This window comes from Narcine bancroftii, chromosome 7 (genome assembly GCF_036971445.1).
Source record: "Narcine bancroftii isolate sNarBan1 chromosome 7, sNarBan1.hap1, whole genome shotgun sequence".
In the NCBI taxonomy this organism is placed as follows: domain Eukaryota; kingdom Metazoa; phylum Chordata; class Chondrichthyes; order Torpediniformes; family Narcinidae; genus Narcine; species Narcine bancroftii.
In genome coordinates this window covers 15,640,484-15,662,223 of record NC_091475.1, presented here as the reverse complement: position 1 = coordinate 15,662,223, position 21,740 = coordinate 15,640,484, and the positions used below count along the sequence as shown (strand labels likewise).

The following is a 21,740-nucleotide window of genomic DNA, read 5'->3' as shown; positions in this document are numbered from 1 at the left end:
CTAATTAACCTTTTCCTGTAACTCAGTTTCTGAGGTTGGGCAGCATCCTAGTAAATCTTCTCTGCACACTTTCTACCTTATTGATATCTTTCCTGTGGTTAGGTACAGCCAATCTATCTGCGAGAGATTTTGCTTTGAATTTACTCAAGTTAGGAAATGGAGAAATTAAATGCAACTGAATAGGAACAATTTTGATTAAAAACTTGGGCTGAATTGTGACTTGTTTCATGATCAGGTGCAAGAATTTTTTTCAAATATCACTTAACACTGAATTTCCATTGACAGTGGAAGAGCAACTTGGGCATCAAAAGTGGGATTACTGAGACATTGCATCAGTGTGACCAGTGAAAACAATGCTGTAGAAACTCAGCTGGTCAAGCAGTGTCCTTTATATAGTAAAGGTAAAAATTCATATCCAACATTTCGGGCTTGAGCCCTTCATCAAGGTATGGAAAAGTGTTGGAAGATGTCTGAACAAAAAGGGAAGGGGAGATGTGGTTGCAAAGGTAGGAGGTGAAAGATGGACAAGAGAGGGAGGGGACCACAGCAATCAAGGGGAGGAGGAATGGCTGGGTAAATAGGGAAGGGTGTGAGGAGAACTGGAAAGGGGAAGGGAAGGGGGGGAGGGAGAAGAAGAGAGCAGGTTAGAAGAAGCCGATAAAGTTGATGTTAATGCTATCTGGCTGGAGAGTGTCCAGGTGGAAAATCAGGTGGTGTTCCTCCAATTTATGGGTGGTCATGGTGGGATGGTACGTAAGGTCATGGACAGACATGTGAGTATGAGAATGTGACACAGAACTGAAATGGCTACTGGGAGGTCTCCATCACTAGTGTGGATAGAACATACTGTGTCTCCTAATCTTTGCCCAATCTCTCCAATGTAGAGAATGCCATAAAGGAGGCACCAGATGAAGTAATTTAATCCTGTGAATACACGTGAATTCTGCAAGCCCTAGACCGTGGTGAAGGAGGAGGTGTGGGCACAAGTGTGGCACCTCCTACAGCCACAAGGGAAAGTGCCAGGGGGGTTGCAGTTGGTGTGGGGAGGATGAGTGCATGAGGGAGGCTCGAAAGAGCGGTTCCTATGGAAGGCAGAGGGGAGGATCTGTCTGGTGGAGGGATCCTGTCGTAAGTGTCAGAAATTTTGCAGGATAATGTGTTGGATTTGGAGGCTGGTGGTGTGGTAGGTGAGAATAAGGAGGATTCTATGTTGCATCTAGGGGCAGAGGGAGCCAGGGTGTATGAGCAAGGAATGGAGGAGATGTGGGTGGGGGGTGAGGACTGAGTTGATGGTGATGGAGGGGAAGCCACATTTGTGGAAGAAGTTAGACATTTTGGAAGATCTGGACTGGAATGTAATATTCAAGGATTCTCAACATTTAGACCAGGGGCAGATAGCCTTTTACCATGCATGGGCCAGATGGTGTATCAGTGGTTGAACGGCGGGCCAATTGATTCTACCATAAGTGAAATAAATAAATAGATACATTGCATTCATTCCATTTATTTATACATTCAATGATACATTTCAGGTCAGGGAAGGTATCTTCATTAACGTGACGCATTTTTTAAAAAAACCTAAAAGGCAAAAAGGAAAGAAAATAACCCCAAAACAGATGGCAGTGGGGAGAGGAGGGGGGGGGGGGGGAGAGGAAGAGAATGTCACAGGAAGAGAAGGTGAGCCTCACATAAAGAGAGGGGGCTCTCACGCAGAGAGAGAATGAGTCACATCCAAAGCGAGGAAGTGACAGAGAAGGATTTATGCACAGATAGTGGGGGGGGGGAGTCTTGTGCAGTGGAGGGATCTTTAGTGCAGAAGGTGAGGGGGTGTGTCAACAACAGGGCAGGGAGAGTGTCCAACGTGCAGAGAGCGGGAGAGACGCACATGGAGCTGTTGATGCATTTGGATCGCAGGCCAGATCTGGCCCATAGGCCATCGGTTGCCCTCCCTTGATTTAGACTTTAAGAGCTATTTGTGTCTGTTTATTCACTGTTCCACTGTTCAAATCATGATAGAAAGGTAAAGGTGGTAGATTAGCATTGCTCATTAAGGAGGAAGTTGACCCAATTCTAAGGAAGTGCATTGGCTTATTTGAGATGGAACTGCATGGGTCGAGTTGTGGAACTCAGAGAGCGGATAACAGTGGGGGTCATGTATAGGTCACCAAACAGTAGTAGTGAGATTGAGGTTGACATCAAGCAACAAATAAGGAAACATGCAATAAAGATACAGCCGTTATTATTGGTGACTTTAATATGTATGTACATTGGGACAACCAAACTTAGCAATACCATGGAGGGACATTTGCTTGAGCAATATGTTGCGGAACCAATGAGAGGACTGGCAATCTTAGAATGGGTGTGATGCAATGAAGCAGGATAAATTGGTAACCTTGTGTGTTGCCCCTAAAATGAGGGAATTTGCTGGAAAGTGGCATTATTAATTCAGAGACTCGGGTTCAGGACTTTAAGACGGGGTAAGTACAATGATATGGAATGTGAATTGGCTGGATAGGCCAGCAAGGTACACTTGAAAGTCATTTTGGCCGCTTCTACAATTTCCTCTGGTACTTTCATTCCAGAGACGTCTGACCTCTGAGTGACACTTTGCCTCTTATGTCCCTCTTAAATCTTTCCTATCTTGTCTAGAATTGTTGACCTTGAGAAAAAGACTGAGCATTCACTTGGTATGTGCCCCTCATGATTTTATAAACCTCTTGAAGATCACTCCTCAGCTTGAAGGAGTAAAGACCCAGCCTATCCATCCACCCATAACTCAACCCCTCCAGTACCAGCAAAATCTCTTTTTGCTGGTACTTGAGGGGTTGAGTTATGGGGCTGGGTCTTTACTCCTTCAAGCTGAGGAGTGATCTTGAAATCTCTCTTTTTGCTGGTACTCGAGGGGTTGAGTTATGGGTGGATGGATAGGCTGGGTCTTTACTCCTTCAAGCTGAGGAGTGATCTTGAAATCTCTCTTTTTGCTGGTACTCGAGGGGTTGAGTTATGGGTGGATGGATAGGCTGGGTCTTTACTCCTTCAAGCTGAGGAGTGATCTTGAAATCTCTCTTTTTGCTGGTACTGGAGGGGTTGAGTTATGGGTGGATGGACAGGCTGGGTCTTTACTCCTTCAAGCTGAGGAGTGATCTTGAAATCTCTCTTGCTGGTACTGGAGGGGTTGAGTTATGGGTGGATGGACAGGCTGGGTCTTTACTCCTTCAAGCTGAGGAGTGATCTTGAAATCTCTCTTTTTGCTGGTACTGGAGGGATTGAGTTATGGGTGGATGGATAGGCTGGGTCTTTACTCCTTCAAGCTGAGGAGTGATCTTCAAGAGGTTTATAAAATCATGAGGGGCACAGACGAAGTGAATGCTCAGTCTTTTTACTCAAGGTCAACAATTCTAGACAAGATAGGAAAGATTTAAGAGGGACATAAGAGGCAAGGTGTGGCTCTTCCAATTTTACACTCTGTAAAAGGAGACGATTTTTTTAAAACCCCCAGATGGCGGCGCCTAACACATGGTGGTGGACGATAAGAGGTTGTTTACTACAGCGGACCTGCGCAGGGCAGCGGAAGCCCCACCTCCGGTGTCAAGGAGAAGCTGCCGGATCACGTTGGGAGCTCAGGTTCCCGATGGATCGGCGACAGAAGCCGCGGGAGCGATGGAGGCGAATCCAAGGCCGCTCAGTGACTGAAGGGGCGTCCCTTCCCTGTTGAGGGATGCTGAGGATGGCCAATGGCGCCTCTTCCTGCCATTCTCCAGCTTCGTGGCAATAAAGGCATCTTGATCACAGACGCTGAAGTCAAACACTCGGGTGGAAACCAGCGGCTTAAGCCGAATCGGTGGGAGAAAAGAAATGGGTGCAGTTCCAAGCCGAAACTCTTTAGAGGAAAGTTAAAACAAAAGGGGTGGAGGGGACAGGATGGCTCTGGCCATTTATTTTATCCCACTTGCTCCTCTGAGATCATCAGATTGAATGTTTCCAACATTTTGTTTTATTGCACAATTAATCCAAAGCAACGGGAAGGTCTGAACGGCTGTGGCGATGTTTGTGAGCTTACAAAACTTCTTTAGGGCAACAGAGAGAAATCTGCTCCAAACCAGATCTCCCTCCCCCCAGATTAGTTTTGTATGTTCAATCCTGGGCGGATTTGTCAACGCGAGTCCCTCCGCTTGGCATTGGACGCTACCACATCCGCGGGAACTGGGAGCCACCCTGTTCAATTGGCGTTCAACTGCGGCATCTTCGGCTTTGAATGAGGTCTGATGGAAATTCCGAGTGGCGGTGGTAGTGAAGCCCCCTCCCTCCTCTCTTTCTCTCCCCCCCCCCCCCCACCTTTCAGACTTCTGGTGACACTGACATCGCGGGCACCCCCTCGAAGCGGGAATGGAGCGTTCCATTAGAACGTTGATACAAAATGTTGCACTAGTGACGTAAGGTTCCTCCCTGTCCTCTCCCTCTGGACGCTTCCCAAACGGGGAGACAGTATATCATCCTGTCCGTCCCCATACGCCCACCCCTCCGTGGTTGTCACTGTGGATCTGGTGAGTAGTTGTTTCCCATCGCTCTACGTTTTTAATTCCTTGCCCATTCTCTTTTGGACGAGGTTTAAAACGAAATCTCTTGTCGAATTGTAGGCGTTCAGTGTTTAATATTTAAGGCGGCGTTGCCATGACCGACTTTACACAGCACTTATTGGATAATTCCTAAGGCATTAGCAAACAGTTTGAGCTGTCGTCCGAGATCCATGCTGAAATAACATTGTTCACGTAATTGACATTCGCGCATTAAAGCGATACATGCAGGAATGATGAGCTGTTTCAAATTGTGCATGTCCACCAGTTATTCACCCAAGCTAGCTCATTTCGACCGCTTTAGGCCCCTAACCCTCTTAACATTCCTATCCACGTATCTGTCTAAATGTCATTGGAACATTTGCTACTTTGGATATTTAAAAAAAAATGCCCCTTCTCTGCCTTTCCACTCTCACCTGAAATCAATGCCCGTCTGGTTTTCAGGGGGGTGGGGGGAAGGTGATCACTATGTTCTTTATCTATGCCCCATGTGATTTTATATACCTTTGTATAAAATTCTGTGGCCTCCTCGGGTGAAAGGATACATTTGTATTCATTTGCTGCAGCAAGTATGTAATTAGCCTTTAAAAGTTTGAACTAATTGAACGTTTTCATTCTATTTCAATTTTGGTTATATTTTTCTTAAAGCATTGTGGATGTCATCTTTTGCTTCCGAAACGAATTAAGCTTGGAGCAAAATTGAATTCTCTATTTTAAGATGTTCATCTTTTTTTTTCTGAAATCTCAATTGTGGATATTCCAGTCCTTGGTTGTGGTTTTACATCCTTAATTTGGAATTTGTCATATTAAGTGTAACATTTAAAATTAATCGACGTGCAATTTTTATTTGATCTCTCACTGAATAGCTCTACCCCAAACATTTGAATTCCTTTAAAATCCATGCTTTACATTAAAGTGACTTTTTTGGGTTGGGAATATTTTGTGTTTCGAGAGGAGCGACGTAATTACTTCCATTTGGGGAAGTGATGCTTTCAGCAAATTTGGTGGGGTTTTTTTTTTAACCAAACAAGTGTTTAGTTGACTCCGCAAGTTTACTCATCTCGCAGTGCAAGTCTTTTTGAATTTTAACTAAAGAATAATCTGTGTGAAGTGAATTGTCACTTAAATTACTTTTGAAATCTAAAAATAATGCAGATTGAGACTGACTCTGCTTGGACAGATTGTATTAGTTTACTCCAATGTCTCGAATCCAAGCATGACTTTTTGTTACTAAGTCTGCATTAAATTTGGTACACGCACAAGTGAAAAGCAAAATTGTAATATACTTTCATTGCAGTTGTATAGAAAATTTACTCTATACAATTTAAATTTCCACTTCCTGTAAAATGTATGAACTGTGTATTCAAAGTTATTAATGAAGGACATCTGGCTTGTGTTTTTCAGAAGTCTTATTTATATTTTGATTAGTGTTTGAACATGATTGTAATTGCACTTTTGTTGGTGAATGCTCCATTCTCAATCCCAAACAGGAGGACAGACATATTTGAGGAAGAAATGCTTATTCAGACTTAGTTTCAGCATCTCTCACTCACATTTTCATTGCTCTTTGTTGAGCTCAGTATTTCTTCTATACCCTTTGTATTGCCTCCAATTCTCTTGTTTTCTCATTGCAGAGTCAAAGGTTGTGCAGTGATCTTTTGTACCTTTCCTGTTTGACTGATTATTTTTCAGCTATTTACTCTTTGATTTCCTGCTGTGATCCATTGTCAAAGATTTTAGTGGGTGGTGGGGGGGGGGAAGGAGGCAAGTTTCTTGTGTCCAAAACATTCCTCTCAGCAAATATTTTCTTCTGCTTTCCATATTATTGAAAAGTTGGCCAAGTGTGACCATCTGTAAATTGTGGTAACTATTTTTATATTTGATTTTTTAAAATTATTTGTTACTCTGTCTTCAAGAAAGGATTCCATGATCTTTTCCCAGCATTAGGATCATTCCCTCGGTTTCTAAATGTGAAATTTTCCACATATTTAGACATAGACCACAGTAACAGGCCCTTCCAGTCCACAAGTCCAAGCTGCCCAATACCCCAATCAACCTATGACCCCTGTATGCTTTGAAGGGTGGGAGGAAACCGAAGAACGCGGAGGAAACCCTTGCATATATGGGAGAATGTACAAACTCCTTATAGACACAGCACCAAATTTGATCTCTGGTTGCTGGCGCTGTAATAGCGTTGCGCCAACCACTACTCTAACCACTTCTTAATGAAGAAACAACATTCCCTGACCAGCAGTCCAATTGGACTATTTTCTTTACTAATTAATTTATTGTATTTTTTTTGTTGCTGGGTATCAAATTTAGATTATGAGTTGCATATATTTAAAAATATGTATTGAATTGCTTGACATTTGTATATGTGTGTTTGTAAAAATGTATTATTATTATTAAATATATGTAGTGGAGAGGGTCAAGAACTGCAAATTTCTGGGTGTCGGCATCTCCGAGGATCTGTCCTGGAGTCTCCATGTTGATGCAATTACAAAGAAGGTTTGCTAGCACCTATACTTTGTGAGTGTCACTGAAGACTCTCGAAAACCTCTATAGGTGTACCGTGGAGAGCATTCTGGCTGGTTGTATGGAGGCGCCAACTCTCAGGACAGGAATAAACTCCAGAGGGTTGTTAAATTGGCATGAGACATCACAGGCATCAGACTTCATTCCATCGTGGATATCTACATGAGGTGGTGTCGTAAAGAGCCCCACCACCTAGCCCACGCCCTCTTCACTTTGCTACCATTGGGAAAAGGGTACAGGAGCCTAAAGATGACCACGCAATGGCATAAGGACAGTTCTTCCCCACTGACATCAGATTCCTGAATAATCAATGAAGCAAAGACACTGCCTCACTTTTCATGCACTGCTATTTAAATTTTTTTATTTGGTTATAAAATGAATGTTTGCACTAAGATGCTGCCATAAAACACCGAATTTCACAACAATAAATTTTGATTCTGTAGAATATATTTGTTATCATTATCCACTGCTGAGGATGTCGAAGGGAAACAAGAACAGCATCTTGAATTCCATCTGAGTAAATCTAAAAGCCAGGAGAATGAATGCTGAATTTTCCAATGTTGGATAATCCACACTCCCTGTTCTTCTTGCTTTCCTTCTGCATTTTCTCAACCTGTCACCTATTGTCATTTCCCTCTCCATCTGTTTATCCCCCAATACCTTCTGAATCTTCAATCCTCTTTCCCCCCCCCCCCCCCCCCCCCCAACAGGTTCCTACCCATTCTCCTCCTTCATCCAGTTCTACAAATCACCTTTACTCTGCAGAGACAACAATATGTCAGATAACAGGGTGAATATCACCATTACATACCATTTTCACATTGCTGGGTATTCACTGTGACTTTCCTACTTTACAACAATGACTGCAGTTCAGAATTGACCCAATCTGCCCTGAATAACTTTGGAGCATTATGAAAAGTGTTTCAGAAAGAATGAACTTTAAATGCGTATAAGAGAAAAATATATTTTTCATGAAGAGCATTATCAAAAGAAGTCCCAGTGATAAAAGTACAGTACTAACAAAACCAGCTTTCAAAGTAAATAATTAAATGGAAGGAAATGGATAATTTTCTCACTAAGTAGATGCAGGTACACTCAAAGTCGCACAGAATAGAAACAGGCCCTTTGGCCTGTTGAGTTCATGTTTACCCATTCACATGAATCAAAACCTGACCCTATTTTAAACACAAAAAAGTCTGCAGATACTCTGCTTAAAAACACAGTCATACTGGACGTCTTGCAGAATCCATAGGAGGTAAATGTATGTAACCAATGTTTTGGGCCAAATATCCTATGGATGTTGTGAGACATTCTCCCCATTTTATACTTGCAACATTCTCATCCACTAATCAAGGGGAAATTAACAGCAGCCTGTTCATCTACCAACCTGCTCATTCATTTTTCTGACTGGGACAGATCCAGAGTATCCAGGGGAATCCTATTTATTCATGTGAGAAAAGTAGTAAATAATACAATTCTTAAACCATTGATACAGAGACACTAATCCACTGAGACAAATAGGAACATGTGACTTCACTGAATGAATACAATTTAAAGCAAACAAATGACTTCACTGCATCCACTCAGCATAATTGTTTGGAATTTTTTTCTCCTCCACTCTGGTGATTTTGCAACTCTGCACAGATGACAATAAATAAAATTTCTTAACTGGGCTCCGAAGATTGTGCAGAACCTGTCCAAAAACATTCCTGCCATCATCAGCTCAGCTGACAGATGTCTGACCACAAACTTGTTCCCCAAAACCATGAAAATTTCAACAATTGAGAATTAAGGTCCGTAATTTCTCCTCTACAGCGGAGTGACTTGGCGCAGACGGGGAGATCGCTCTGTTGAGCACTAGCGTGGATCTCCCAGCGGCCACCCGTTTCAATTCCCCATCCCATTCCCTTGCTGACGTGTCCGTCCATGGTCTCATGCACTGCCAGACTGAGCCTGCCCAACAAATTGGAGGAACAACATCTCATCTTCCGACTGAGCACCCTCCAACCAGCTGGCATTAACATCGACTTCTCTGGGTTTCATTTAAACCACATCCCCCTCCCCCCACTTCTTCCTTCATCGCCTTGCCTTAGCTCTGTCTCTCTCCCTTTATCCCTTTGTCTCCTTCTCACCTCTACCCTTCTATCTAGTTTTAACCTTATGTTGGCCTCAGCTAGCACTATCCCTAGCCTGAGATTTCCTGCTTTTTGCTTATTCTTTGCTTGTACCTTGAAGAAGGGCTCGGGCCTGTCTTTATTCTCTATGGATGCTGCCAAACCGGCTGAGTTCCTCCAGCATTTCTTTGTGTTTTTACTGGAATTTCTCTCCAACCAATCCCAGTACTGGGGTCAGCTTCACTCACAATTAGAGTTTATGTGAGTTGCTTGATGTCTGTTAGTAAACAGGTAATTAAGGACCCAAAAGGGATCCAGGATTAGTGAAGTGCATTGCTCATTAAGTAGAAAGACTCTTTGAAGCTAAAATTGCCTGAGATGATCAACAGCCAAAGGCAAAACGATCAGAGAAACAGGAACTGCTGATGCAGGCATCTTGGATTTTCTAACGAACTGGTCCCAGACTGTTAAAATTGGCTCTCCTCTCTCTCCTCTCCCCTTGTACTCAGTTTCGTGTCCCCACAATGATGTGTATTGAGCCCCATCCTCTGTTCCCTCTATACCCACGATTGTGTCTCCACGTATTCTACCAATACCATCATCAAGTTTGTGGACAACACAACTGTGATTGGACTTAGACGAGACATCTTACAGGGATGAAGTCCAAAGACTGACAGCGTGATGTTCAGAGAGGAATCTCATCTTGAATTCCTCAAAAGCAAAAGATCTTATTATAGACCTCAGGAAGAACAATATAGTTCTAGACTCATTTTATATCAACAAGGACTGTGTGGAAAGGGAAACTGCTTTCAGGTTTCTGGCCACCGCAAGAGTTAAAAAGGCACAACAACGACTCCATGCCTTGAGAATTCTCAGGAAAATCAAACTGCTAGTGTCCTTCTATCGCTGCTCCATCGAGAGTATGCTGGCCTACTGTTCAGCCAGCTGCTCGGCTGCAGACAAGAGAGACCATCAGAAGGTCATCAATAAGGCACGGAAGATTATCGGCTGCTCACTGCCCTCTTTGGAGGATTTATTCAGCTCTCGCTGTCTTAGTAGAGCAACCAAAATCCTGAAAGACCCTTTTCCACTCTGGTCATCATCTGTTTGACCTGCTGCCCTCCGGTAGATGTTTTAGGTCCATTGACTTAAGAACAGTTTTTACCCCAGAGCCATACATGAACTGAATACCACCAAACATTGAATATTGTATTTTCTTGTGTTGTTATTTTTATATCTTACTTGTTTGATGTATTTGTGTACTGTCAGGATGTGTACTCAAGTTCGAACTTTCCAACTCGAGAACTTCTCAATGCTCAGTAACGCAAGCCTCACCTTACCAATAACGATGGAAATCCACAAATCAGGGTGTGCAATATCGGAATGTCCATACCTTGATGAAGGGCTCAGGCCTGAAACCTTGGTTATGTATCTTTATCTTTGCCACATAAAATACACTGTTTCACCTGCTGAGTTTCTCCAGCGTTGTTTTTACTTCAGCCACAGTGTCTGTAGACTTTTGTGTTTTACTTCTAAAGTTGCCTGACTTTTGTTTTGTCCATTTAATCAGAGGGGACCTGCAGTTCTGAGGGTGTGGAGTTTGAATCTTCTTTCTGTTACGTTTTTTTGTATAATTGAGGGGATTTTCCCATCACCAATTATCACACCTACCTTCCGGAGTGGCCATTTAGACTGGAAAAACCAGAACGTCAAAAATTTGGATCTCACCTTGCATTTACATTAAATACCCGAGTTGTGGTTCTTTTGGTCTACGTGGGACGCTACCGCGTCGACTGTGATGTTTAAGCTATGTGCAACGTACGGCATCGTGCATCATCAATAACTTCCCTTTGTTGCTGCCAAACGCCTGCAGTTGTGTTTAGACTGCAGGCGTTCTGTGACATTCTTCAGGGGTCCAGGAGGTAAAATATCGTCCAGGACCTTTTACACCGGCTACATTCCGGAATTTTGGGAACAATTTTCTGGAATACAGCGGCTGTGTTTTTAAATAAAAAAAAGTTTATGGGTGACCTCTGGGTGTTCTGATCTTTTTCAACTTGAATACATTTGGGCTAGTATGCTAAATAAGAACATCTGCAGATGCTGGGTTTATTGGTGTACACAACAGTGCTGGAGCATCACGCAGCATCCATAGGAAGTAATAGGTGATCAGTGTTTTGGGCCAGAGCCCTTCATCGGGTTAGTAGGTCGCTGATTATGTAGGCAAGTGGTAGAATCCAGAGGGAGTGAATGGGAGTGTGAGGGGATTAGATTACGTGAAATTAAGTGGGGAATGGGATTGGTCCGTGAGACTGGATGGGGCAAAACTTTCTCCTTCGGTGTCAAGAGTTGCAAATGGTAGGGTGTGCTCTAACTCTGAGCAATTGTACACAAAAGTTTCGTAATCACGATTTTTAAAAAGAAATGTCGATAGCAACTGGGTGTTGAGCATAGTCTGTGGCAATGTTAATAGGTGTGTGTGCTCTTTACTTCCAATATACCCATAAAGTTGATGCAAACTCCCACCTAGACCACCCGCAAATTGGAGGACGAGCCCCTTATTTCCGTCTAGGCACTTTCCAGCCAGATGGGACTAACCTTGACTTTAGCTTTCCACTAAACCTGCTCGCCTTTTCTTTTCCCTCCCCCTTTCCTGTCTTTCCAGTTCTTCCACCTACCCAGCCATCCCTCCTCCCCCTCATTTCCTGCTGTCCCCTCTCCACCTATGATCTCCTGCCTTTGCCACCCACCCCCCCATTCCCACTCTTATGTTTGGAAGGCTCCTGGCATTTTCTCATACTTTGAAGAACTAAAGCCCAAAACGTTGGTTTATGTATCTTTACCTTTGCGACATAAAAGGGCACTGACCTCCTCCAGCATTTTGTGTTTTTATTTCTCTCAGTAAATTTTATTTATGCCTTCCTGGCATTATCATGCCCTAAAGAATTTTAAATTGTGTTCATGTGCCACATAGCAGGGATAATAAATGAAAGCTAATGATATAAAGTGAAACATTGATGATTTTTTCACTTATAAGTGTATGGTGAGTTCCTCCAGCATTTTTGTGCTTTTACAAATGATATAAAGCTTTCCACTGGTAATTTTTTGATGATTTTCGAAGTAAAACTCATATAGAAATAAATTTAAATGTATCCTTGCAGACATATAGCACATTTACAGGCCCTTCAGCCCAAATACCTCTCCAACCCCTGTACGTTTTGAGGGGTGGGAGGAAACCGGAGCATCTGGAGGAAACCCACACGGACATGAGAGTAATGTACAAACTCCTTACAGACTGCGCCGGATTTGAACCAGTTTCCGGTGCTATTAATTGCATTGGGCTAACCTACACTAGCCATAACGCCCAAATAAATACTGCTTCCAGATTTTCTTTCTTATTGAATTTATTACTGAATACTGATCCAGAGAGGCCATTCAGGGCATCGTCATTACTGGCCTGAGCTGAAGCCATATCTCTTGGTCTGAAACCTATTCTCTGCCTTTCCCATTTTCTCCTCCTCTTCATGAGCAGGACGTCATTTCCATGAGGAATGGCAACCTACAATAATGGCCATTACCTGCTCACCCCAATTGGAATCTGGAAGTGGCTGAACTATCGGAGATAATCACAGCCAAATCTCCTTGACCTCATCAATAAACTTCCCAACAGGCCATGCTGCATTGTGGTTTGAGGTGTAAAGATGAGACGTGGCTGCCTGCTCTATCCTTCCTGACCCTTCTTCAGTACAAAATGTGCTTCAGGGATCATCTGAAGCACACTCCTGCCATTGTTCTGTCTGCAAAGACCTGAGCCTCTTACATTGAGAACAGACACCACTGTTATTACAGAAGCACATTTTAATACAGGAAAATATACTGTGGGTTGGGGTGGGTGAAGGTTTAAGGTGTTCTGGTAATTCATTGATTTAATACACGTGATACGTGATTTATTACTGAATTCTTGTTGAATTAATGGGTGGAGGAGCAGTTGTTGGGTTGAACACTTAGAACAGTGGTTCTCAACCTTTTTCTTTCACCTCACCTACCACTTTTAAGTATTCCCTCTGCCATAGGGATTGCTTAAGGTGGTGTGTGGGTGGAAAGAAAACGTTTGAAAACCAGTGTTTTAATCGTACCTCATTGACTCATTAGGTGCACGGTTTCATAACTCCAAAGGACATGGGCCAAGGACGATTTTTGTCAAGCAAAATGTTTTGGGAACAATTGGGTCTAGAGCAGTGGTTCTCAACCTTTCCTCACATCCCACCTTAAGCAATCCCTTACTAATCACAGAGCACTGATGGCATAGGGATTACTTAAAGTAGTATGGGAGTGGAAAGAAAATGGTTGAGAACCACTGCAACTGCTTTAGATGAGGTACTTTACGGAACACACAGAACCTCAGTGTTTTATAAACATTAAAAAAAGGCTTACTGTTTTGACCCTCTATAATGAATTAATAAACTTCATGTCCACCTCTCTCTGTGCCTTTGTAACATCGCATTTTGCAATTGTGAATATTTATCCTTCTATTTGTTATTATGTTTCCCTTGTATGGGGTCGACTATGAGGGGAAAAAGATGGAATTGGGATTGACTGGATTTGCATTTACACTTTCAGTTGTGGGTGTGGAGGCAGAATAGCAGGGGATTGTGTACACGTCCTTGAGGAGGGCCAGTGTTGGGCGTGATCGCAGAGATGTTGCTACCCTACCCTCCCTGAATGCTGTCATGTGGTTACTGTTTTACCTCTGTGTGTAAGGAGGCCGAGTTTGGCAATGCTGATTGGCTGTTTAAAATCTATGGCAATAACAAGTTTTGCATTTCATTGTTTACTTAATTGAGCTTCCAAAAATGATATAATCTTTTAAAACCTAACATTCTTTTTATATGCGCCATCTGATTGTGATGTCGCTAAGCTGACCTGAATTGTTTCTTATCCTAAGGATCAAGTGAGGTACAATGAGAAAGAAAAATGGACCAAGAAGAGTTAAATTTGATAAATGAGTACAGATACAGAAGTTACTCTGCCACAATCGACAAAGCTTTGAAGAACTTTGAGTCATCCACCGAATGGGCAGATCTTATCTCTTCACTGGGAAAGCTTAACAAGGTAAATGAATTAATGGGAGCTAGGTAAATAAGGATGTTGGTGCTGGGAATTTTAAACTCCGCTTCAACTTCTCTGTGCATTCAGTTCCTGGAAAGAGATAAACTGTTTAAAGCATTGGGACATATTGTACCAAACTTTTATTCTGGAGCTAACCCCATTATCAGTGCTAATGTGCTGCTCTTGGTGCTTATCCATCTTTCTTTGCGTTCCTGCTCTCTGTAAATTGTGCCCCACTCATAGCTGTATGAATGTCAGAAATAACCTGTGATGCTGCTTGCAGAAGAATTCTTCTCACTGAACCAGATCTTTTCTCTTATCTGATTTCAAGTTCTGCCTTCTCATGCTGGAGTGCGCTTGTGGTGAAGCTCACCCACCTGCAGGGGGCGATCCTGCTGGTCCACTGGCGGTCTCCTTGTGGGCTTACTACAACATGGGTTACAATGGTGTTCCTGTTGATGGCAAATAAATAAGATGGCTTTCTGCTTTGGATTGGTCATGAGTTAGCCTTCTTTTCAGTTTACAGTCATAGTTTGTTCAGATTTTTGAAATCTACCCAGTGCGGTGTGCACAATTATACTTAGCAAGTTCTTTAATTTAAAAAGTGGAGTATTGGTATCTTTTGGACGATTGGACTAGAGTTCAACTTCCTTGGTGTATTTTACAGTGTGATTCATTCATTATCCACAACCACAATCACCGTTGTGCATTCCCTGTGGCCCACTTGTGTCCATTCTGGCATTTTTGCTCACCTACACAAATTCAATTTGCCGATGTTGGGTCCATACACATCTCAACCTGTTTAAATCTCTGATAAATGTGATTTTTATCTCTTTCCAATATTTCTTTTTTTGTTACATATGCTCATATTTAGGTAATAACAAGAATATATATTCAACAAAGGAAACATATATTAACAAATAGCTGTAAACAACATATGAAAGAGACAAAAAAAAACTCAAAAATGTATATAAAACAAAAACTATTGTCCTAATCTTGCCCTTCTCTTGTGAGGTTATGATTAAACGTATATGTCCCATTAATACATGAAAGAAAGGACAACCAAACCGTAAAATGGAATCCAATAATCTTATAAATTCTAAAAATAATTAAGGAAAGGACCCCATAAAAATGTGATTTTTATCTAACACTACAATCTCAGACCATGATTTCTAATCACTGTTTACTTTCTTTTTTAAAATCTCCTCAAATCGCCTTTATATTTTGTTCCTCTCACCTTAATTTTGATACCCCCGAAATGGAGGGGGGGGGGGGAAAGAAAAATCCTCTTATAATTTCATATATCTATCAGCTCCCCCTTGCCCTCTGAATCCTTTGCTCCAGGACTCTATTCTGGAATGCTTGACCTCATCCATTGCAGAACTTTCTTCATGATGCCCCAATGACTTCATTTTTACCTGGGTTCCTTGATGCCACGCTTGGTTAATAGCTGTCTCCGGCTCCAGGGCGTTCACTCTTGCATCACCTCTGGAATTCCTTGTTAATGGGTGTAGAGAGCGCAGCCTAGATTGAACATTGAGATAAATATTCTGATAGAAGCATTAATGACACCTTCCATTCCTTTGAGCGAAGGCTGGATGGCACCTGGCTGGGTTGGATGTGTCCCTCTCATTGTCAGTATTGCCCATGTACAGATCCCTCCAGAATGTTTGGGACAAAGATGCTTTTTTATTTGCCCCTGTGCTCAACAGTTTTAAATTTATAATCAAACAATTTAAAGTACACATAGCAGATTTTATTCAAGGTTATTTATAACCATATACAGCACAGAACAGGCCAGTTTGGCTCTACTAGTCCATGCCAGAACAAATCCCCACCCTCCTAGTCCCATTGACCAGCAATATAACCATATACAGCATTTATATGTGTATTGGTTTGACCATATAAAATTACAGTAATTTTTATACATTGTCCCCTCATTTCAGGGCACCATAATGTTTGGCTTCACAGGTGTTTGTGAGTACTCAGGTGTGTTTAATTGCTCATTGGTGCATTTAATTGCTTCATTAGTGCAGGTATAAGAGAGCTGGGCTTGCTTCGAAGCTTTTGATCAACTTTGGAGTGTGGAGTTGCCATTTCTTTTTCATAAGTTCTGCCCAATGAAAGTCAAAGAAGCCATTATGACGCTTAATAACAAGAATAAAGCACTAAGAGACATCGCCTAACCTTTATGATCATCAAAATCAAGAGTTTGGAACATGATCAAGAGGAAAGAGCGTAATGGTGACCTCAGTAATCACAAAGGGACTGGCATTCCAAGGAAGACCTCCACTGCTGATGGAAGAAGAATTCTCATCATAATGAAGAAAAATCCCCAAACGGGAAGTCATTCTTCAGCAGGAATGTGTGGAAATGTTCAATGATTATATGGACTGCAGAAGACCATGAACTGAAATACCCGACAGAGGCCGCACTATTTAGCTACAGAAAGTATGGCCATATTGCAGTTTGTCAAGAAATATTTAAGAGACTGAAGAGTTCTGAGAAAAAAAAGGTCTTGTGGACAGATGAGATGAGTCCAAGATTAACCTGTATTAGAGAGATGGCAAGAGTAAACTGTAGAGGCATAAAGGAACTGTCCAAGATCCAGAGTATACCAACTTTGCCATGGTTTGCATCTTGCTGTGTGGTCTCTGTATTTCTGTTCACAAAGTCTCCTGAGGTCAGTAGATTGACACCTGCCTCCTGAAGAGTGCTTCTGATCCGTCTGGGGATTTTTCTTCATTATCATGAGAATTATTCTGCCATCAGCAGTTGAGGTTTTCCTTGGAACACCAGTCCTCTGCTGCAAGAACTCAGCAGGTCGAGTCGCATCAGTGGGAGAAAAAAGAATGGTCAGTGCTTCAGGTTGGAATGACTAAGCTCACCAGCGCACTTGTTCTTACTGATATTCCAAACTGTTGCTTTTAATAATCCTAAGGTTTGAGTGAAGTCTCTTACTGTTTTATTTCAGCCTCATAATGGCTTCTTTGACTTTAATTGGCACAACTCTGGTCCTCGTGTAGAAAAATGGCAAAAGTGGTCAAAAGCTTCGAAGCAAGCCCAGCTGTCACCAGTGAAGCAATTAAACACATCTGAATACTCACAAACATCTGTGAAGGCAAACATCCCAAACATTCTGGTGCCCTGAAATGAGGGGACAATGTATAAAAATTGCTGTAATTTCTACATGGTCAAACCAAAATGTATACAAGTAACCTTGAATAAATCATAGCATGTTGATAGGTTTGATTTCAAATTTAAAACGGTGGAGCACAGGGGAATGAAACATTATGGAGGGCTCTGTAGATGAGTGGATGCCAGTGTTGGTTCTGCACTGGAACATTTTGGCTGGGATTGCAGAATATGAATTAATTCCACAATAATCCATTAACTATTCATCATCTCTGCCTTGACCAGTTGTGCCAGAGTAGGACAACATTTTACAAGCTGCTCCTGGCAGAGCATCTACATTCATGCATTACAATCAATCTACCTTCTTGTGTCCCTACCACCACCAGAATTGCTGCCTAATGTAACCCTGTCATCGTGTTACCTGCTGTACTTGAGTATGGGCTGATTTGCTTGGATAACACACAGAACTAGCTTTTCACTGTACTTCAATACAGATGACCATGAACAATCCAATCCAATTACAGTCCATCAGATGCTGCTGGAGAAGGGAGGATGCATTTTTCATGAGAGTTGTCCACTCTGCCCAGCTTGCTGAATAACGGCTAGCAAAGCGGTTAGAACAGCACTGTGAGCATGGGTTTCCTCCCACTGTTCAAAATGTATGAGGGTTATTGGTTAAGGTGGGTGTAATTGAGTGGCACCGGGCTTGTGGGTCAGAAGGGCTTGTAACTGTGGTTTATGTCTAAATTTAAAAAAAAACATTTTACCTATTGCTTGCACACTCCTTGAGAAATTTGAGATATTCTGAATTTATGAATTAATAATGCTGTTGCCTGAATGTTTTATTGCAACCTTGTCCATTATTAACCCTCAGGCCCTCCAGAGCAATTTGAAGTACTCTCTCTTGCCGAGACGTCTGATCATTAGTAAGAGGTTAGCGCAATGCCTGCACCCAGCCCTGCCCATTGGCGTCCATCTGAAAGCACTGGAAACCTATGAGATCATATTTAAGATCATTGGAATCAAATGGTTGGCCAAGGACTTGTTCTTTTACAGGTGCAGTGGATAAAGATTTGTACAAACATTTTATCAAGCTATATTTTCCAATTTATAATTTGCATTTGAGCTGATTGCTACTTTGGCTCCTGTGGTACTCCAATGTGTTTTGAAAATTGATATCTAATTTAGATTTAATTGTTGGAAGATATTAAGACCGGAAAAAAAAAAAATCTTTACACCGCCCTCCCCCCAGCCTAGTTCCATAAAGCAGTGTTCTGGTGTTGAGCCGAATTCGCATTTGTATCCGGGTGCTCCGCTGGAGATTGCAGATGCTGGAATCCGGAGCAACGGACAATTTGTGGGAGGAACTCAACAGAGGGAAGGGGTTCCAACCTGAAGCACTGACCATTCTTTTTTCTCCCACTGATGCGACTCGACCTGCTGAGTTCTTGCAGCAGAGGATTTGTTAATTCACGTAGCTGGCAGGTGGTGAAGTGCACTGAATTTTATTCAAATGTGCATAGACAAAGTATGCCACCCATCAAGGCATAATGTCATCAGTTTTGGACATGTGATTCAAGATTTCCTTATTGTCATGTAATAGTACAGATCGTAACTTTACATAAAATTGTATTTGCCCTGCCAGAAGGTAGACAAAGGTTGCCTTTAGTGTTGTCCGGTGCCCCTTGCAGTAAGAGAGAGAGAGAGAAAAACAAAAGAAAGTCCCCTCAGAGTCACTGAGTGTCTGTGGATTCTCCTCCAGTGCGCCCACAGCCTCTGCAGCAGTACAGGCCCCTTGTTTGATCAAGATCCAAACCTCTGCCACAATCAGGAAGCCTTTGGCATGCGAGGCCTCTTGGGAGCCCTTCTTGCCTTCAGCGCCCTCTAGAATCCTGGTTCCCGTGGGCCATTCTTCAGCAGCCCTCAGCCTGTGCGGTTCCCGGACCGCCAGTCGACCCACAGCCTGTGTGGGCCCCTCAGTTGCTGAGCCTTCACTGGTCCGTTGCCGTGGTTACCATCCTGGAGGATCATCTCCACTGCCGACCTGCCTGTGCTTTCTTCACGTTAATGAACTTTCCATATGAACCATTCTCTGTGTAGCCAATGCCATGTTATTTGCCTGTTTTAAAACATTTAATTCCCCCCCCCCCACCAGATGATGCCTAATTTCCAATTTTCTACATGTTTTTCCTTGCTGTTGAACCAAACAATGGAGTCCAATAAGTGGTCTTGCTTGTATCCATTTCAAAACCGTATACTTCCAACTTAAATAGGACTCAGAGAATTAGTGAGGACCCTTTCCATCCATCACACGGTAATTATCATCAGGAAGGAGGCCCAGAAGCATCAGGACTGCCAGGCTGAGAAATAAACAGTATCTTGTAACCTTGGGTCTCTTCAATGAAATGGGTAAATTAATATAGACATAGAACATACAGTACAGCCCCTTCAACCCACAATGTTGTGCCGTTCTATATAAACCTACTTAACAATTTGAACCTTCCCTACCTAACACTCATAACCCTTTATTTTTATTGCATCCATATGCATGTCTAAGAGTCTTTTAAATGTCCTTATTGTACCAGCCTCTGTCACCACCTCTGGCAATCCATTCCAGGCACCCATCACTCTCTGTGCAAACTTTAAAAAAAACTTGCCCCTGACATCTCCTCCCCTAACCCGATACAGATATACAGTCCAAATATCTGGAAACCTCTTAACCAAAATTCTCAGTATTCTGAATTTTTTAAAGTTTAAAAAAAAAGATCTTTTCTCAAATTTACGCATTTATCTTATTCTGTAAGCAGAGATAATTTTTTTTGATGAGAATTAAACATTATTGTTTAAAAACCTTCCATTGTTATTTCTTGTTGTTTAATCGCTGATACAAGTTTTCTGCTTATGTTACTGGGCTGCTTGAAGCAATTCCTCAGTTATCCGAAAAATCCAGTTAACCGCAAAACATCCGGTCCCAAGGATTTTGAATAATCGGAAACGAATTGTACTCTGGTATTTGCATCTGTTGCCCTGTATATGTCTATCATAGTTTTGTCGCCTAAATTATTCAAAATATTTACATTTATTTTATATCTTTATATGGTTATTAAATGCTTTGCATTGTGATCCAGACAAATGCTGTTTGTATTTTACCGTCAGGTCATAATGAAGTTGAAGATGAGTTTCTGTTTCCGTTTATTCTGTTGCAGCTCAGGCCTGTTTCCTTTGCTGGGCAATGCTGCAATGTCCGTGAAACCAGTGCTGCTTGGACTTTACGAGAAATACTACCTACCACTTCAGAAGTCCTTAAACCCCAGCCTTCAGGCGTTCATTACCGGATTGCTTCCAGGGCTGGAGGAGGGGTCGGAGATCTATGACAGGTGAGTTTAATGGCTGGGGCCCAAGTGCAAAGTTCATTCATCCACTTGGTCAGAAACTTGTGCTTGAACTATACGGGTTCAAGCCAGTGAAGAATAAAGAGATGGTCGAAAGGAAACAACAAAGGCCAAAGTTCAGATTTTGTTTTGTGAGAGTACATGCACGACATCTCACACAACCCTGAGATTCTTTTTCCTACGGGCCTGGCAGAATTTCTACTAATCGATAACCGTACATGGTTCACAAGAAAATGATGCAAATACAAATGTAAATCAAAAAAGAAATGAAAAAAAAAACTGCAATATGGAAATAAAAAGAATATTCAGTAATAAATAATGTGCAAAGTAAAAGTCCTTAAATGAATCTCTGATAGAGTTTGTGGATTACGATTCTGATGGCGGAGGGGTAGCAGGAACAGTTTGTTTAATTACAAGCGAGGAGTAGACCTGTGAATCAAGGCTGAGCTCTTTTGCATACCCGGCTGGTGAGAACCATTCATTTGGCAGAGATTGATAGGTTCTTGATTAGCCAGGGGAGACACAATTCGTGTAGTGATTAACGCAACACCTTTATGGTGCTAGCGATCAGGACCAGAATCCCCGTGTCTGTGTGGGTTTTCCCTGGGGGCTCTTGTGTAAATTTGGTGGCACGGACCTGTGGGCCGAAATGACCTGTTAACGTGTGAGGGGGAGAAGGCTGGGTAGAGGGGCCAAGGGATAAAATAGTTCAGCTCATGATTGAATGGGGAGGATTCGATGGGCTGAGTGGCCTATTTCTGCTCTTATGTCGTGGTCTGAATTTGATGACTTTGAGTCTTGATTACATTGTTACAGCGTCCTTGGCACAATTTGCAGAATGTGGAGTTCCAATTGAAGACCACCTGTGTCCACAGTGCCAA

General features: G+C 42.3%; 1 protein-coding gene across 4 annotated transcripts in view; it reads left to right on the top strand.

The window, feature by feature from the left end:
- The first annotated feature begins 3,858 nt into the window (after positions 1-3,858).
- Positions 3,859-21,740, top strand: part of dop1b (DOP1 leucine zipper like protein B) — a 99,498-nt gene continuing 81,616 nt past the window's right edge. For 2 of the 4 annotated variants that reach the window (XM_069888967.1, XM_069888966.1), the window contains exons 1-4: positions 3,864-4,544; positions 14,169-14,335; positions 18,342-18,523; positions 20,674-20,844. In XM_069888967.1, the coding sequence (XP_069745068.1) occupies positions 14,198-14,335; positions 18,342-18,523; positions 20,674-20,844 (491 nt within the window). In that variant the 5' untranslated portion in view covers positions 3,864-4,544; positions 14,169-14,197. Of the gene's footprint in view, positions 4,545-14,168; positions 14,336-18,341; positions 18,524-20,673; positions 20,845-21,740 lie in introns of all 4 variants that reach the window. The other 2 variants (XM_069888968.1, XR_011341590.1) reach the window with 2 other exon arrangements.